This window comes from Rhineura floridana, chromosome 5 (genome assembly GCF_030035675.1).
Source record: "Rhineura floridana isolate rRhiFlo1 chromosome 5, rRhiFlo1.hap2, whole genome shotgun sequence".
Lineage (NCBI taxonomy): Eukaryota > Metazoa > Chordata > Lepidosauria > Squamata > Rhineuridae > Rhineura > Rhineura floridana.
The window spans coordinates 63,163,411-63,179,854 of record NC_084484.1 but is presented as its reverse complement, the minus strand read 5'-3'; the positions used below and the strand labels follow the sequence as shown (position 1 = coordinate 63,179,854).

The following is a 16,444-nucleotide window of genomic DNA, read 5'->3' as shown; positions in this document are numbered from 1 at the left end:
ATTTTTGTAGGCTATTTTCACTAATATTTGCACTTTTATGCACACTTTATGCATTATTGTACACATGACAGGCTGGAGAACTGCACTGCAAAATTCAGAGGAAGGAAAATTTTGAAGGATGTCTGATTTTCAGTTCATGTATTGTTTCAGAAAGTGACAATTATATAAATTTGCCTTTAAATGCAAATTGAATTGAATTTCTCCCCCATCCCTACATGTCATTCAAACCAGGAGTCATAGTAAAGTCCTGTCCCCTGCTAACCTCAAACTGTAGCCATTATGAAAAAATGAAATGGACTGCCTTCAAGTCGATTTCGACTTATGGGCCACCCTATGAATGGGGTTTTCATGGTAAGCGGTATTCAGAGGGGGTTTACCATTGCCTCCCTCTGAGGCTGAGAGGCAGTGACTGGCCCAAGGTCACACAGTGAGCTTTATGGCTGTGTGGGGATTCGAACCCTGGTCTCCCAGGTCGTAGTCCAACAACTTAACCACTACGCCACACAACCCTATGTATAACTTTGGAGAGGTGATTACAATGGAAATTAAGCATTTTTATTTTTTTTTAAAAGGTATCACTTCTTTTTGCCCAAATTCTTCAGCACAAGATCCAAAGATAGCTGCTTGACAGAGAAGACGCCTCTGCTGAAAGTTTCCACTGAAAAAAATGGGTGGGTATGAGATCCTTCATTTGATAATAAGGCCTACAAAATACATGAATGATGAAAGCCTGCTAAAGTCATACTGATTTCAGAGCTACTTAGCCCTGTACTTAGCTTAAAGAAAGTAAGGTTGTGTCCAACTCTGCTTCCCCTTCCTCTCCTCTCCCTGTGCCCCTCTGGAGTCCCCTCTGGAGCAGATTTTGAGGGTGCACAGGGGGCTGCAAGGGAGAAGAGGAGGAAGTTCTGTTGCACAAGTGGAAGTCTATTGCATGCATGGAATGGCAGCATTGGATACAACCCTAAATATGTATGGATTATTAGTGGAGCCATTAGGTACTCTAGCATTCCATGGTGAAAAAAGTAATTCTTTGTGGTGGCATCCTATGACTGATGCTCAGTTCTGGTGTTGGTTCTTGAAGAACGCTGTTCAGGAGCAGGAAGATACATTGCTCTTTGAAGAGAAATAAATTCTCCTTCTCTTTTCCATCTAAATATAAATCTAAGCCTCCATGAGTACTTCTGCATGGTGGCCAGGGGATATTAATGTGTGGAATGATGGTATGATCATGTGTGAAGATTACCCATGCTACTAGCAAGGTATGATCCTAACTTTCCAAGTGGCTGTGTTTAGCCCACATTACATCACAGCCCCTCTTCTTTCTTTTGGGCCAGGTTATGATGTACCTTTTCTCCCATGCATTTAAGATAGCATAATTACCATGCTTATTGCTGTTTCTGTATTAAATCTGGGAGGCACTGTTGCTTTATTCCTAAACAACTTTGTGGTAGTTTTTCATAGTGGCTTTTATCCAAGTAAGTCATACTCAAGAGTACACATTGAAATCAATGGACTAGTTCATCATAGCTCTACTCTGACATCACCTAGAAATGTTTTGTATCAGACAATAAATAAATTGAATATTACTCTGCCTTTCCTAAAAGTATTTGAAGGCAGTTCACAGCATATAGCAAAAATATAAAAATAAATTAAAGGTACCCTTTCAATTTAAAATATAAAAACAGTCAGACAAAACATTTTAAATAAACGTAAACTCTACAAAATAGCACTACATCCTGATCATAATAACAAATCTGATTAAAACCAATCTGAACATGTGGCCTATCCAAAACTTTTCTCCATGGAAAAGTATTTTCCATATGGTAGAAGGCCATTGGGGGAGAGGGAGATGAGCCACCCTTGGCAGAGCATTCCAGATCCTAGAAGTCCCTCTCTCTAGTCCCGACAAGTTGGACTACTGGCTTAGATGGAACACGTCACAGCGTCTTGATTGATGACCCAAGGAAATGGCCAGGTTCACACAGGAGAAGGCAGTCCTTCTAGATGGAAACGGTTTTCATCATTGCTCATGTGGAGGTTGTGCTCTGTGAAACAGCCCTAAAAGAAAAGTGAGTTAAATGCTGAGAATGGTTTGTTTGAAAATAAGAACTGTCTGTGTGAAATTTGGTCTAGGATTCTTCAGCTTGGGCTGGTTTTTCCCCAAAAAGTCTTCTCATAAAAGAGAGCTTATCAGGTGATCAACTCCCTGGTGTCTTGGAATATAATGAAACAATTAACCTTAACTCTAACCCTACACAAATTTAGTTTTTTTGTGGAAAACATGTGTTTCTAAGTCATTTGTTCTTATTTTGATTAAGAGAGAGAGAGAGAGAGAGAGATTCCCCTCCTCATGTGCCACGTAGAATGGAGCATATGTGAGCTTTAGTTAGCGGAATGACAAATAGTTACAGTAGATGAGGAGGTTGTTTTCACATAGACATTCCACTCAAAGTCTGCTGGATAGGACCGAAAAGAAATACATGGATAAATGAAGTTCTGATGGATGTTATAAAAATATAAGTAGCATATGGACAGAGGATCACATGGAAATTATGTTATGTATTTATTTGCAATAATTTATGTGGGGAAAACATGTTGGTGAACAGCATAAAATCAACAATAAAATTACAACCATAAAACAAATCCAAAATATATCACAAATATCAGAAGGGGGGGGGAGAGAGAGAGACTCACCACCTTGTTTAAAACATGCTCCTTGCACTCCCAAAATAGCATCTTTGCCTTCACCCTTTCAAGTTTAAGAGTGTTTCATGTTCATGGAAGGTTGTATTGAGTTCTCAAAAGATTATCTTCCTTGACTTTTGCTGTTGCTTAGTGCCTCGGTCCATACATCCAACTGATGGTTCCAACTCTCAGGACAGAAAAGCACATGATATGTGTTGATATTTTTCAATTTGTGTTTTTCAGGTCAAGATGCATGGCTGCTCATAATACAGATTTCACCACAGATGATGACTCTTGGGAAAACAGTTCTGTGGAATTTGAGCAAAGATCTCAGCTGGGAAGTGAAATGACCAGCTTGTCCAGATCAGCTTCTTCCTCAGAGAAATATGAAATGTTGGACAACTTTAATGTCAAATTCAATTTAACCAAGATGCGGTATGAGCCCAGCCTTTTGTTTTGTTTTGCTATTAATGTTTCTGCAAGTATTGTGGGCCAAGGGAAAATAGTAAAAAGAAAAAGAAAAAAAGGTTCACTGTAACCCAATTCATTTACTTACAAGTAAGCCGTACAATATTTATTTCATCATTTATTTATTTATTTATTACATTTATATACTGCCCCATAGCCGAAGCTCTCTGGGTGGTTTACAGCAATTAAAAACATTAAAAACAAATATACAAATTTTAAAACACAAAAAACAATTTAAAAACAATTTAAAAACACATGCTAAAATGCCTGGGAGAAGAGGAAAGTCTTGACCAGGCGCTGAAAAGATAACAGTGTTGGCGCCAGGTGTACCTCGTCAGAAAGATCATTCCATAATTTGGGGGCCACCACTGAAAAGGCTTTCTCCCTTGTTGCCAGACTCCCAGTTTCCCTCCGAGTAGGCACCCAGAGGAGGGCCTTGGATGTTGAGCATAGTGTATGGGTGGGTTCATGTCGGGAGAGGTGTTCCATCAGGTATTGTGGTCCTAAGCCATGTAAGGCTTTATAGGTTAAAACCAGCACCTTGAATCGAGCTTGGAAACATACAGGCAGCCAATGCAAGCAGGCCAGAATCGGTTTTATATGTTCAGACCGTCTAGTCCCTGTTACCAATCTGGCCACTGCATTTTGCACAAGTTGCAGTTTCTGAACCGTCTTCAAAGGCAGCCCCATGTAGAGTGCATTGCAGTAATCTAACTTTTTCTTTTATTCTCGGATTGTGATGGCCTATGGCTGTAAACAATAAAGTACTACTACTAACTTGGAGGTTACCAGAGCATGGACAACTGAAGCCAGGTTATCCCTGTCCAGATAGAGGCGTAGCTGGGCCACCAACCAAAGTTGGTAGAAGGCACTCTGTGCCACCGACGCTACTTGAGCCTCAAGTGACTGAGATGGTTCTAGGAGAACCCCAAAGCTATGAACCTGCTCCTTCAGGGAGAGTGCAACCCCATCCAGGACAGGTTGGACATCCACCATCTGGTCAGAAGAACCACCCGCTAGCAGCATCTCAGTCTTGTCTGGATTGAGCCTCAGCATACTGATGACAACACACTCCAAAGCTCCGGATGACCACACTCAACAGTTTCATGTAGATGTTGAACAGCATGGGGGGCAGAACTGACCCCTGTGGAACCCCATACTGGAGAGTCCAGGGTGCCAAGCAATGTTCCCCAAGCACCACCTTCTGGAGGCGACCTGCGAAGTAGGAGCAGAACCACTGCCATACAGTCCCTAGCACTCCCAACTCGCCAGTCTTCCCAGAAGGATACCATGGTTGATGGTATAGAAAGCTGCTGAGAGATCAAGGAGAATCAACAGAATCACACTCCCCCTGTGTCTCTCCCAACAGAGGTCATCATACAGGGCGACCAAGGCTGTTTCCGTGCCAAAACCAGGCCTGAAACATGACTGAAATGGATCCAGATAATTGGTTTCATCCAAGCGTGTCTGGAGCTGGCCTGCCACCACTCATTCAAGGACCTTGCCCAGAAATTGAACATTTGCTACTGCAAATTATTATTAGTTATTAAGATTTTCTGTGTCCAGGGAGGGTCTCTTCAGGAGTGGTTACACTACCACCTCTTTCAGGCAGCCAGGGACCACCCCCTCTCACAGAGAGGCATTAATCAGTTCCCTGGCCCAGCCAGCTGTTTCATCTCTGCTAGCTTTTATTAGCCAAGAAGGGCAAGGATCCAGCACAGAAGTGGTTGCACGAACCTGTCCAAGCACCTTGTCAACGTCCTCAAGTTGTACCAACTGAAACTCATCCAAGAAATCGGGACAAGGCTGTGCTCTGGATACCTCACTTGATTCACCTGCTATAACACTGCAGTCTAAGTCCTGGCGGATGCTAAAGATTTTATCTTGGAAGTGCCTAGCAAATTCATTACAGTGGGCCTCAGATGGCTCTACCATGTCCTTGGGGCCAGCATGTAATAGCCCCCGGACAATTCTGAAGAGCTCTGCTGGGTGGCAGATTGATGATTCAATAGTGGCAGCAAAATATTGTTTTTTTGCTGCTCTTGCTGCCCCTAAATACGCCTTACCATAGGCACTTACCAGTGTGTAATTGCATCCACCAGGAGTTTGTCTCCATCTGCACTCAAGCCGTCTCCAATATTGTTTCATCGCTCTCAGCTCTGGGGTATACCATGGAGCCGTACGAGCTCTACACAGGAGAGGGCGCTCAGGAGCAATCATGTCAACCGCCCGGGTCATTTCTGTATTCCACAGTTCAACCAGGGTTTTGACAGGAGCACCAGCCCTATCAGCCGGAAAACTCCCCAGAGCCCTTTGGAAACCATCTGGATCCATTAGTCTCTGGGGGCGGACCAACTTAATAGGTCCCCCATCCTTGCAGAGGGGAAAAGCTGCTGTAAGTCTAAACTTCAGCAAGCAGTGATCTGTCCATGACAGAGGGACTGATGCAAGCCCCCTCACATTCAGATTGCCATCTCCATGTCCAGTTGCAAAAACCAAGTCTAGAGTATACCCTGCTACATGTGTTGGGCCAATGGCATGTTGGGACAGTCCCATGGTTGTCATGGAAACTATGAAATCCTGAGCCGCCCCGGATAAGGTGGCCTCAGCATAGATGTTGACATCCCCCAGAACCTACAGTCTGGGGGATCTCAACAGTACACCTGAGACCACCTCTGTCAGCTCAGCCAGGGAGCCTGTTGGGCAGCAGGGTGGGCGGTATACCAACAGAATCCCCAGTCTGTCCCACTGACCCAGCACAAGGTGCAAACACTCCATACCAGTAGTCACATGGACAGGGTGCTTTCAGAGGGAGATGGAGCTCCTTTAGACCACAGTAACCCCCCTCCCCGACTCTCAGATCTACCCTGATGCTGAACCAGATACCCTGGCAGACATAGCTGGGAGAGACTGACTTCTCCCTGCTCACCCACCCAGGTCTCGGTTATAAATGCCAGATTGGCTGTCTCATCCACAATTAAATCATGAATGAGGGAGATCTTATTATGCACCAATATGGCATTTAGGAGCAGCATCTGGAGGCCTGAGAGCTGGCTGATAGGGCAACCAACAAACCTGTGGGTGTGGGGAGGACTGGAACTAGGTAGAGCCGTTAACTGCCTGAGCCGCGTTCCCCTTACCTGGCAAGTCCTCCTCACAAGGCCATATCTCCCTCTACCCATCACTACACTGATTGGGGCCTCCTCAAGAATCCCCACTTGGCTCTGGATCCTGTCGCCCAGGCACATGACTCAAGACCCGCAAAAAGCCAGGCAATCTGCAATGCAGGAGCCACCCTAGCCAGCCAGCTTATGTATCCCCTCCAGGGAAAGGGCAGGTGGACAAAATCAGCAACAGCTGGCTGAGTACCTGGGGCCCTGGTCCTGCAAGGCGTGACAACCTGCAGCACAGAAGTCCAACAGGGAGAGGGCGGTGGTAGTAGCCAAGCAGCAGCAGCAGCAGCAGCAGCAGCAAACAAGTAGGCAAGCAGACAGCCGAGCAGATGGCTCTCCTTCTTCCCTGGACAGTGGTAGTCCCCTTCTTCCTGCAAGCACTGGGTCATTTATCATTCACTTCCTATGAAGCATCTTGAGGGGGACCCTCTTGAGCAGATTTGGGACAGGGGGGTGAGGGGAGAGGAGAGGAAAGTGAAGTCCCATTCTGCAAGTGGAATGCCACTTATGCTGTATTGGATACAATCCATGGAGTCTAGCAACACTTGGAAGGCCAGAGGTTTCCCATCCCTGATACAGTGAGTGGGTGGTTTCAAACAAGCAATCCCTCATTTATAATCTGAGATGTAAAGTTGCAAGAGAAGACTATACTACATAGGATGAATGAAGTGGAATGGATTACATAATCCTTTCAGAATGAATAAATGCAGCAGCTAACATGCCATGTTATTAATTACTGCTATATATTATACAGCACGAGAGTGGCTGTATACTATAGCCAGCATGGATTTTTCTCATTCCGCAATGTAAAATTGAAAATACCCCCCCAAGCCATTCTGATGCTTCCCATAAGCTCATTTCAAAACAAAACCTTACAAAATTTATAGTCCTGAACTAACAACCTTCTAAAATTTCATGGTGATACACAAAACAGTCAGAGAGGTTCGAAGTGTAAAAAGAGAGAGAGAAAAAACAGATCCCTTTTGGACTTTTTTCTGTCAGAGTTCTCCTAATCAGTTGAAAATAATTAAAAATCAGCCATGTTCACAGAGTACCTGTAATCATATTACTGACCTTGCCCCATACTCTGACTTTCATGTTCTGCAGTTTAAAAGTTAAAAAATGTCTAGCTGATTTTTTAATTAATTTAAGAAATTTAGTATTGAACCCAATGATATCGGGCTTGCTCAGTAAGAACCAACTGTCACTGTTCTAAAAGCCAGACACAGCTGCTGGGCTTGCCTCATCAGGGGGCCACACACACACCAGACCTTTATTTCACTTTAGACAGTCATAGCTTCCCCCAAAGAATCCTGGGAAGTGTAGTTTGTGAAGGGTGCTGAGAGGAGACTCTTATTCCCCTGACAGAGCTCCAGTGGCCAGACTGGTTTACCAGTTAGCTACTCTGATTGAAGCTCTGTGAGGGAAACAGGGCATCTCCTAGCAACTCTCACCACCCTTCACTTACACCTCCCAGGATTCTTTGAGAGAAGCCATGATTGTCTAAAGTGAAATAAAGTTCTGGTGTGGATATAGCCAGGGAAATCTTTGGTTTAAATTTAGGAGAGAGGCTACATGTGCCTGCTGTAGAATAAAAAGGTAGGTGGAACCCTGAAAAAGAATGTTACTGTTCACAATGTTTTCCTTTTGGAAAGGAAAGGGGCTTCCCCTCTGCACAATGCCCACCCACCCAAGCTCCTCCCCTCCCCCTTCTTCCCTCCCATTCCTGCCCTCCTCCCCTCCCCGCCCCTCCCCCAGGTCAGTTTCACCTATCCTAAGCATGCTTGCACAGGAGTAAATCCCACTAAATTAAAGAAGCATGAAAATGATCAAACTTGCCCTCCCCTCCTCTTCCCTCCTATCTTGCCCCTTCCCTCCCCCTTCACCCTCCCCCTTCACCCTCCCCCTCCCCCTTCACCCCTCCCCCTCCCCTTCACCCCTCCCCCTCCACCCCTACCCCTCCCCTTCACCCCTACCCCTTCCCATCCACTTCCAATCCCCTCCTTCCTCCTCCTCCTGCCCGTCCCCTCCCCCACCCCCATGGTCAGTTTTACTTATCTTAAGCATGATTGCACTGGAGTTAATCCCATTGAACTCAATAAGCATGCAAATGATCAAACCTGCTCTCCCATCCTCCACCCTCCCATTACCTCCTTTTTGTCCCTTTCCCCTTCCTTCTCCCCTCCCTTTCCATTCCTCTCCTTTCCTGTCCCGCTCCTTCAGCTGCCCTCTCCCCCTTTCCTCCTTCCCTCTACTCTTCCCTCCCCCCCCATGGTCAGTTTTACCTATCCTAGCCATGATTGCATGGGAGTAAATCCCATTGAACTCAATAAGCATGCAAATGATCAGACCTCCCTTTTTCCTCCTTCCCCTCTCCTCTGCCTTCCTCCTCCCTTCCATCCCCCTTTCTTTTTCCTTCTCCCCTGCCCACTCCAAGCTTCCCTTCCCATGGTCAGTTTTACCTATCCTAACCATGATTGCATGGGAGTAAATCCCATTGAACTCAATAAACATGCAAATGGTCAAACCTGCCCTCCCCCCCGCCTCCTCCCCTACCAATCCCCTGTGGTCAGTTTCTTCCAAGCAACACAGGAAGTGGATTGGACTGTGAAAGACCAACCCACATTGTGTTTGCATTTTGACAAATTTGTAGGGCAGTACAATATCTCAGAGAGGAGGTCAGGTCTCTTGCTCCCCTGGTGCATTCACTATAGCTGCCCAATTTCCCTGCTGTTTAAAGTTTGATAGAAATATCTGTTGGCTATAGGTACATTCTTAAACTGCAAGGGCTTTTTTTGCCTATTAGTGAATATGGTCCCAGGGTACGTATGGTCTGAAGGCACATGAGGCACTACCTTAGTGAAGCTAAACAGGCCTGGGTCTGGTCAGTGCATGGATGAGGGATTACCTGAGACATGTGTGCCTGCTTGGGTTCCTTGATGAAAGAAAAGTCGGATATATATATACACAAACTCCTAGAATCTAACAATATGTATTGTGCCCAATATTTGTGTGGGTTTTTTTGGTACCTTTCCTTCTTAACCTCCACTTTTCTATTTTAATTAGGGATATATGAATGCATTGAAAGCAGCATGCTATTTCCTTGTTCTGTGTCATTGCAGTGTAAGCACAGCCAGATGCAATTGCCCTAGTTATGTAGAGCAGTCGGCAGCTATGCCTGCATTATTTCCTTTATGCTGCAGCAGAAATGTTCTCCTGACGAATTGCTCCCTGAAACATTTTTGATTTGGTATTATTGAATAAACATACGAGTGTTACCAGATATTGAGATGGCCTAAATCTGCAAAGCTTGAATTAGTGCTCTGAGCCATGTATGCTGTAGATCTAAACAAATAAATTAATGAAAAAACATTATGCTTGAGATCAGAGGCCTTGAAGGGCCAGTGAATTCCTGAGGTGAAGCATTCCAGATGGGTGATCATGTGCCTTGCTGTTGCGAGCAGTTCAACAAGAGTGGCAAGGGATCAATTCCTACCTCTTATATTATGCCTAGGAGAACTGCAGCCCTGCAAACAGGAATCTCTGTAGAACCAAAGGAAGAGGAAACGTCTTGGTTGGAGTGCTGGAGGAAAGATAAGGATGACTAGTGATCAGGCCCTGTGGGCATTTGCTCAGATCTCCACTGCAAGTTTGGGCTCCAAAGTAGTACTTTCAGGAGGGGAGGGGAAAGAAATCTTTGTCCCAAACATCTTGAAAGTGCTGTCAGGTATAATAGAAAACAATACATTGCTATTGTGATCCCAAAAGCTTCTCCACATCTTGTCATTTTATTTTATTAAAATAAACTTTGTAAATCCTTGTTGCCTAAACAGCCTGCCTAGTAACTTTTGTTTCATGATTGGAGAGTTGCCTATTAGAGAGAGGTTGAATATATGAGTTATATTCAGGGCCGGCGCCAGAGGATGGGCAGGTTGGGCCCTGGTCGAGGGCCCCTGCAGTCCAAACGGGCCCCTGAAGAACCCCTCCTTAGCATGGGAGCATGGTGCTCCCATTCCGTGATCTGCAGCAGTTGCATCCTACAACCAGACCCTGTTGCGGATCATGGAGAGGGAGCTGCCAGGCACCCCCACAATACAGACAGGACGGGCTTCGATAAACCCACATGCATTACCTCAATCTACCTCTCTTGTCAGTGTGAATGTTGTGTGCACTGTGCATGCATGTCATTCACACAACACAAAAGGTAGATGGGGTGTGCGGATGAGCTTATTAGCCCCGCACCACTTGTATCGGGGGGCCGCTATGGCGGGTCAGGCTGGCGCCCAAGGGCCCAGTCATACCTGGTGCTAGCCCTGGTTATATTCATACTCATATTAAGCTTGGTATACAGTAGCTAACCTTCCGGGTTTGCCTTTTCCACCCTGTTTTCTTCAGTCTGTTTCATCTTAGCCCAGTGTTCTCTAATCAGTATCTGTCAACATGACAAGATATTTATTCATCTGCATTTCACCTGCTTTATTCCTTCCGTTGGAAGAGTAAGGAAAGACCTTTAAGGGGCTGAAGCTTGTACAGTTAATAATATTGCTTGCTAATATGACAAAATGGTCACATAGTGGCAATAGTTTTAGACTTTCAAGCAGTTATAGCAAGAGTCACAGATAGGGAACTCATACCTGACCTAAAGTAAATCAGTTTTGTTTTTAGTAGAAAACTCATTGTTAGGAAATGCTGACATGTTTGATAAACAGGACTTCAGACAGTTTGTGATGATCCAATACATTTTTAAAATTAGAGATTCTTGCTCATAAATATTAGAGCCATTTTAGATAAAATGTTAGGATTTTTTGTTTTGACACCTGAGCCTCTCACATCTTCCATTGCTTTTTCTCTTTTCCTCTTTGGGTAAGACTTTAGGTTAGGATTTTTTGTTCCTTGCTAATTCCTAAAGCGATTCCAGCCTATCAGGATCACATAATGAATGTGATGGTGTAACAGCACTATAACCAGTTAAGACTGGTTCACCAGCTGCGCCCGTTTTTAGAGATGTCTGATCTGACGAAGGTAACTCACACCTTAGTTACATCCTGGCTTGACTACTGCAACACACTCTACGTGGGGCTGCCTTTGAAGACAGTTCAGAAGCTTAAATTGGTTCAACGTGCAGCAGTAAGAATGCTGACAGGGGCTGACATTCGTGCCCATACAACCCCCCTGTTGCAACAGCTTCACTGGTTGCCCATTTGCTTCCGGACTCAATTCAAGGTGCTGGTGTTGGCCTTTAAAGCCCTTCACGGCCTGGGCCCTGTCTATCTGTCCGATCGGTTGTCTTCTTATCAACCCCCCCGTTCTCTCAGGTCCTCCGATAATTCGTTCCTTAGGATACCTTCATCCACACAAGTTCATCTTTCAGGAACCAGAGACAGGGCATTCTCTGTTATCGCCCCTAGACTCTGGAATTCCTTGCCAATAGAGATCCGGTCGGCCTCCTCGCTTCCGGCATTCTGTCGCCAGGTCAAGATGTTCCTTTTCCGTCTCGCATTTAACCTGGACTGAGGAATAGGAAATCTCTTGACCATGAGAGACTATGGAGTAATGATGTTGTTTATAATAATGATAATAATAATAATAATAATAATAATTAATTTGTTTGTCGCCTATCTGGCAATTAGCCACTCTTTACTGTATATAGTTTTACTATTTTAACCTTATCATATAAGTTTGTATTTATGGTTGTATGTCTTGTTTTTATAAGGTATTTTTGTCTAGGTTCTTTTATTATAGAGTTGTTCGCTGCTCTGAGCTTTCCAGGAAGATAGAGCGGCATAGAAATGTTTTTAATAAATAAATATGGCCAATCAGATTTGGCTACATGGTAATATCACTGAAAGCAAACAAAGTCAGTTTAAAGTAAGCTGATAACTTTCCCACTACATTCTTAAATTCAAATATAAACATTTATTCAGATTTCTTGCTCAAGAACACATTCCTTATTTTTTATTTGAAGATTGTTGTTCTTTTAGCTGATCATTTGTTTCTTACAGACACATGTATGCAATTTTAATATAAAAGCTGACTGGTGTACTACAAACTATATGTAGGTGCTAGAAATATAGAAAACTGTACATTGACTTCCCCTGGAATAGAACTGAAGAAAGCTAGCCAAGTTTAATTTATGACAAGTGAAGTCTCTGCCTTCTTGCTTTTATTTTTCTGTGGAGATCTGAAGAAGAAATACTTTCTGCTGCTGAGCATCTTGCACATTGCTTGGGAGTAAAAAATGTGGAAGTGTGACCACTTGCTGCACATCAGTTAAAGTGCAGATGAATTGGTGGCTTTTTAAATTTCTATAACTTTTGACACAGGATTATTTATTTATTTATTTATTTTTAAAACTTATATACCGCCCGACTAGCAATAGCTCTCTGGGCGGTGAACATAAATACAATAAAATACAGGAAAATACAAAAGCATCACAATCTAAAATCCAATTTCACAATCTAAAAACTGCATAACTAAGATCAAATTACAAACATTACCATCATTAACAAAAAATTAAAATGCCTTGGAGAAGAGAAAGGTTTTAACTTGGTGCTGAAAGGATGATAGGGTCGGCGCCAAGTGCACCTCCTCAGGGAGACTATTCCATAGTTCGGGGGCCACCACTGAGAAGGCCCTTGATCTTGTCACCACCCTCCGGGCCTCCCTATGGGTTGGGACCCGGAGGAGGGCCTTCGTAGCAGACCGTAGTGCACGGCATTCCGACAGATATCGTGGTCCCGCGCCGTATAAGGCTTTGTAGGTTAATACCAACACTTTGAATCTGGCCCGGAAGCGTATTGGAAGCCAGTGCAAGCGGGCCAGAACAGGTGTTATATGGTCTGATCGCTTCGTTCTTGTTAGCAGTCTGGCCGCCGCATTTTGCACCAGCTGTAGCTTCCAAACCGTCTTCAGAGGTAGCCCTACGTAGAGCGCATTACAGTAATCCATGCCATGCTATACCAGATTTGAATTGCTGTACAAGGTCATGGGATGGCAAATGTGTGTAAGTCAAGGTTTGGCCATGGCTAGCTGCTAAGCTGTTAAAAACACTGAGTCTATAAGTCTAAGCACCAAAGGGTGGTGGTCAGTGGAGAGAATGTTCTAAGTGCTACAGTTTATTAATAGAATTACATCCCCATCTCCCAATGTGAACTCTACATGGTATCATGTTGGTTTGCCAAGATTACTGTTATTTAAGGACAAGCACTTCTGGACTTCTTATGGATTAATTTAAGAGTTCTTGGTTTTTATTGTCTTTTTTTTTTAGTAACTATAATTTTATTCTTATTTTGAAAGGATTCAATCAACCTTGGAATAGTATATTTTTTCCTCTGTATTCTTTCTGTGTGAAAGTTTCCCCCTTTATTTTTCCAGATGCTGTTTCAGATTCCTAAAAGTTTCTGGCCTTTTTATCTTTGTAGCTGTATGCTCTGTAAGTACTGGATTTCCAAAGTTTCAGATTTTGTAGTACATATCCAAAGTTAAATTTGATACAAGTGGGAGCTACAGCAAAATGTTGCAGTGTGATTGCTCCTGCTCTAATCTGTCAGCCATGCCACATGTTTTTCCATTATCCCCCTTGCTAGACAGTCAGTCAGCATTCTGTGGCTAGTGAGCATGCTCAGTTCTCATTGGGTGGTATCCAACTAACTTGTTCTGCTAGTGCAAGGATTTCCGCTTGCACAATGGAATTTCACTCCATCCTCTCTCTGCCTGTGCCCAGCACTCTATGCAAATCTACTCCAGGGGGTTGGGAGAAGCCTCAGAACAGATTTAGGGGATGCACATGGAGAGGAGAGAGGAAAAAGTTCCACTGTGCGAGCAAAAATCCTTGCAGTGACAAAATGAACTAGCTGGATACCACCCATTGGTCTTTTTAGGGTTTTCGGGATCTCCTTTTCAGGGGTTTCCCTAGGAGTTTTTTGTACTTCTGTAAACCTTGGGATTCCTCCATGCTAATGGTGCCTCTTCTGCATGGATGGTACTGTTTTGATTGCAATGGCATGGGTACTCATGTTTGAACACTGGAAGTAGGGAAATGATGTTAAATAGAATATCGTATGTCATATGAAAGCTAGGAGTATGCCTACAACATTTCCCCCACACTTCCAGTTTAGTGCTGTAAGTTAAGATTAGAATTGCAAATGAAGACAGATCTGTATTATACAGCCACGAGAATGGCTGTATACTATAGCCAGCATGGATTTTTTGCATTCCGCAATCTTAAATTGAAGATAACCCCCATATCATCCTGCTGCTTCTCGTCAGATCATTTCAAAACAAAACCTTACAAAATTTATAATCCTGAATTCAGAAATGCTTACTTAACAACCTTCAAAATTTTCATGGTGATACACAAAACAGAGAGAGTTGAGAGTTCAAAGTGTAAAAAGAGAGGGAGGAAAAACCAGAGCCCTGTTGGACTTTTTTGTCAGTGTTCTCATTATCTGTTGAAATTAATTAAAAATCAACCATGTTCACAGCGTACCTGTAATCCTATAACTGACCTTGTCCCATGCTCTGACCTTCATCTTCTACAGTTTAAATGTTTTAAAAAATGCCTAGCTGATTTTTAATTAATTTAAGAAATTTAACATTAAAGTCAATTATAAGCCCAGGCATGCTCAGTAAGAATCAACTGTCAGTGTTCTAAACACCAGACTTACACCTGCTTGGCTTGGCTAATCAGGGGGCCGTATCCATGCCAAACCTTTATTTCACTTTAGACAGTCATGGCTTCCCCCACAGAATCCTGGGAAGTGTAGTTTGTGAAGGGTGCTGAGAGGAGACTCTTATTCCCCTGACAGAGCTCCAGTGGCCAGAGTGGTTTAACAGTCAGCTGCTCTGACTGAAGCTCTGTGAGGGAAACAGAGCATCTCCTAGCAACTCTCAGCACCCTTCGCTAACTATACTTCCCAGGATTTTTGGGAGAAGCCATGACTGTCTGAAGTGAAATAAAGGCCTGGTGTGGATGTGGCCAGTGACAGCTTTGGCTTAAATTTGGGTGGGAGACTACATGTGCCTGCTGTAGAATAAAAAGGTTGGGAAAACGCTGAAAAACAATAATAGTGTTCACGTTTTCCTTTTGGAAAGGAAAGGGGCTTCCCCTTTGCCCAATGCCCACTCACCCAATCTCCTCCCCTCCTCCTTCCTCCCTCCCCTCCCCTCCTCCTTCCTCCCTCCCCTCCCCTTTCTGCGCTCCTCCTCCTCTACCTCCCTCTTCTCCCCTGCCCCTCCCCAGGTCAGTTTCACCTATCCTACGCATGATTGCACAGGAGTAAATCCCACTGAATTCAAAAAGCATGCAAATGATCAAACCTGCCCTCCTACTTCCTCCCATCACCTCCCTTTTGCCCCTTCCCTCCTCCTTCCTTTGCCCCCTCCCCTTCCAATCCCCTCCTTCCCTCTCCTCCCCTTCCACTCTCCTCCCCCTCCCCCTCCCCATGGCCAGTTTTACCTATCCTAAACATGATTGCATGGGAGTAAATCCCATTGAACTCAATAAGCATTCAAATGATCAGACCTGTCTTTTCCCTCCTTCCCCTCTCATCTCCCTTCCTCATCCTTTCTTCCTCCCCTCCCCTCTTCCTTCTTCCTCCTCTCTTGCCCACTCCAGCCCTCCTTTCCTCCCATGGTCAGTTATACATATGCTAAGCATGATTACATGGGAATAAATCCCACTGAACTCAATAAGCATGCAAATGATCAAACCTGCACTACTACTCCCCTCCCCCTCCTGCCTGCTCCCATCCCCTTCCTTCTCTCTGCCCTTCCTCACCTCCCTACTTGCTTCCTCCTCCCCCCTCCCCATCCTTTGTGGTCAGTTTCACCTATCCTAAGCATGATTGCAGGGGAGTAAATCCCATTGAACTCAATAAGCATGTAAATGATCAATCCATTCTCAGCAAACTTGCACAGGATCCCATTTCTTACCTCCCAGATTAAAAAGCAGAGAAATTCATGCGGTTTAAGAATGTACCTATAGCCAGCAGATATTTCTATCCAACTTTAAAAAGCAGGGAAATTGGGCAGCTATAGTGAATGCACCAGGGGAGCAGGAAACCTAACCTCCTCTCTGAGATATTGCACTGCCCTACAAATTTGTCAAAATGCAAACA

General features: G+C 44.2%; 1 protein-coding gene across 1 annotated transcript in view; it reads left to right on the top strand.

Annotated features, from left to right (window-relative positions):
- The window catches only part of OCA2 (OCA2 melanosomal transmembrane protein), a 297,850-nt gene that overhangs the window by 69,256 nt on the left and 212,150 nt on the right, over positions 1–16,444 (top strand). Inside the window, exons 4-6 of the mRNA XM_061629684.1 lie at positions 573–671; positions 2,929–3,120; positions 13,701–13,758. Coding sequence (XP_061485668.1) covers positions 573–671; positions 2,929–3,120; positions 13,701–13,758 — 349 coding nt within the window. The remainder of the gene's footprint in view (positions 1–572; positions 672–2,928; positions 3,121–13,700; positions 13,759–16,444) is intronic.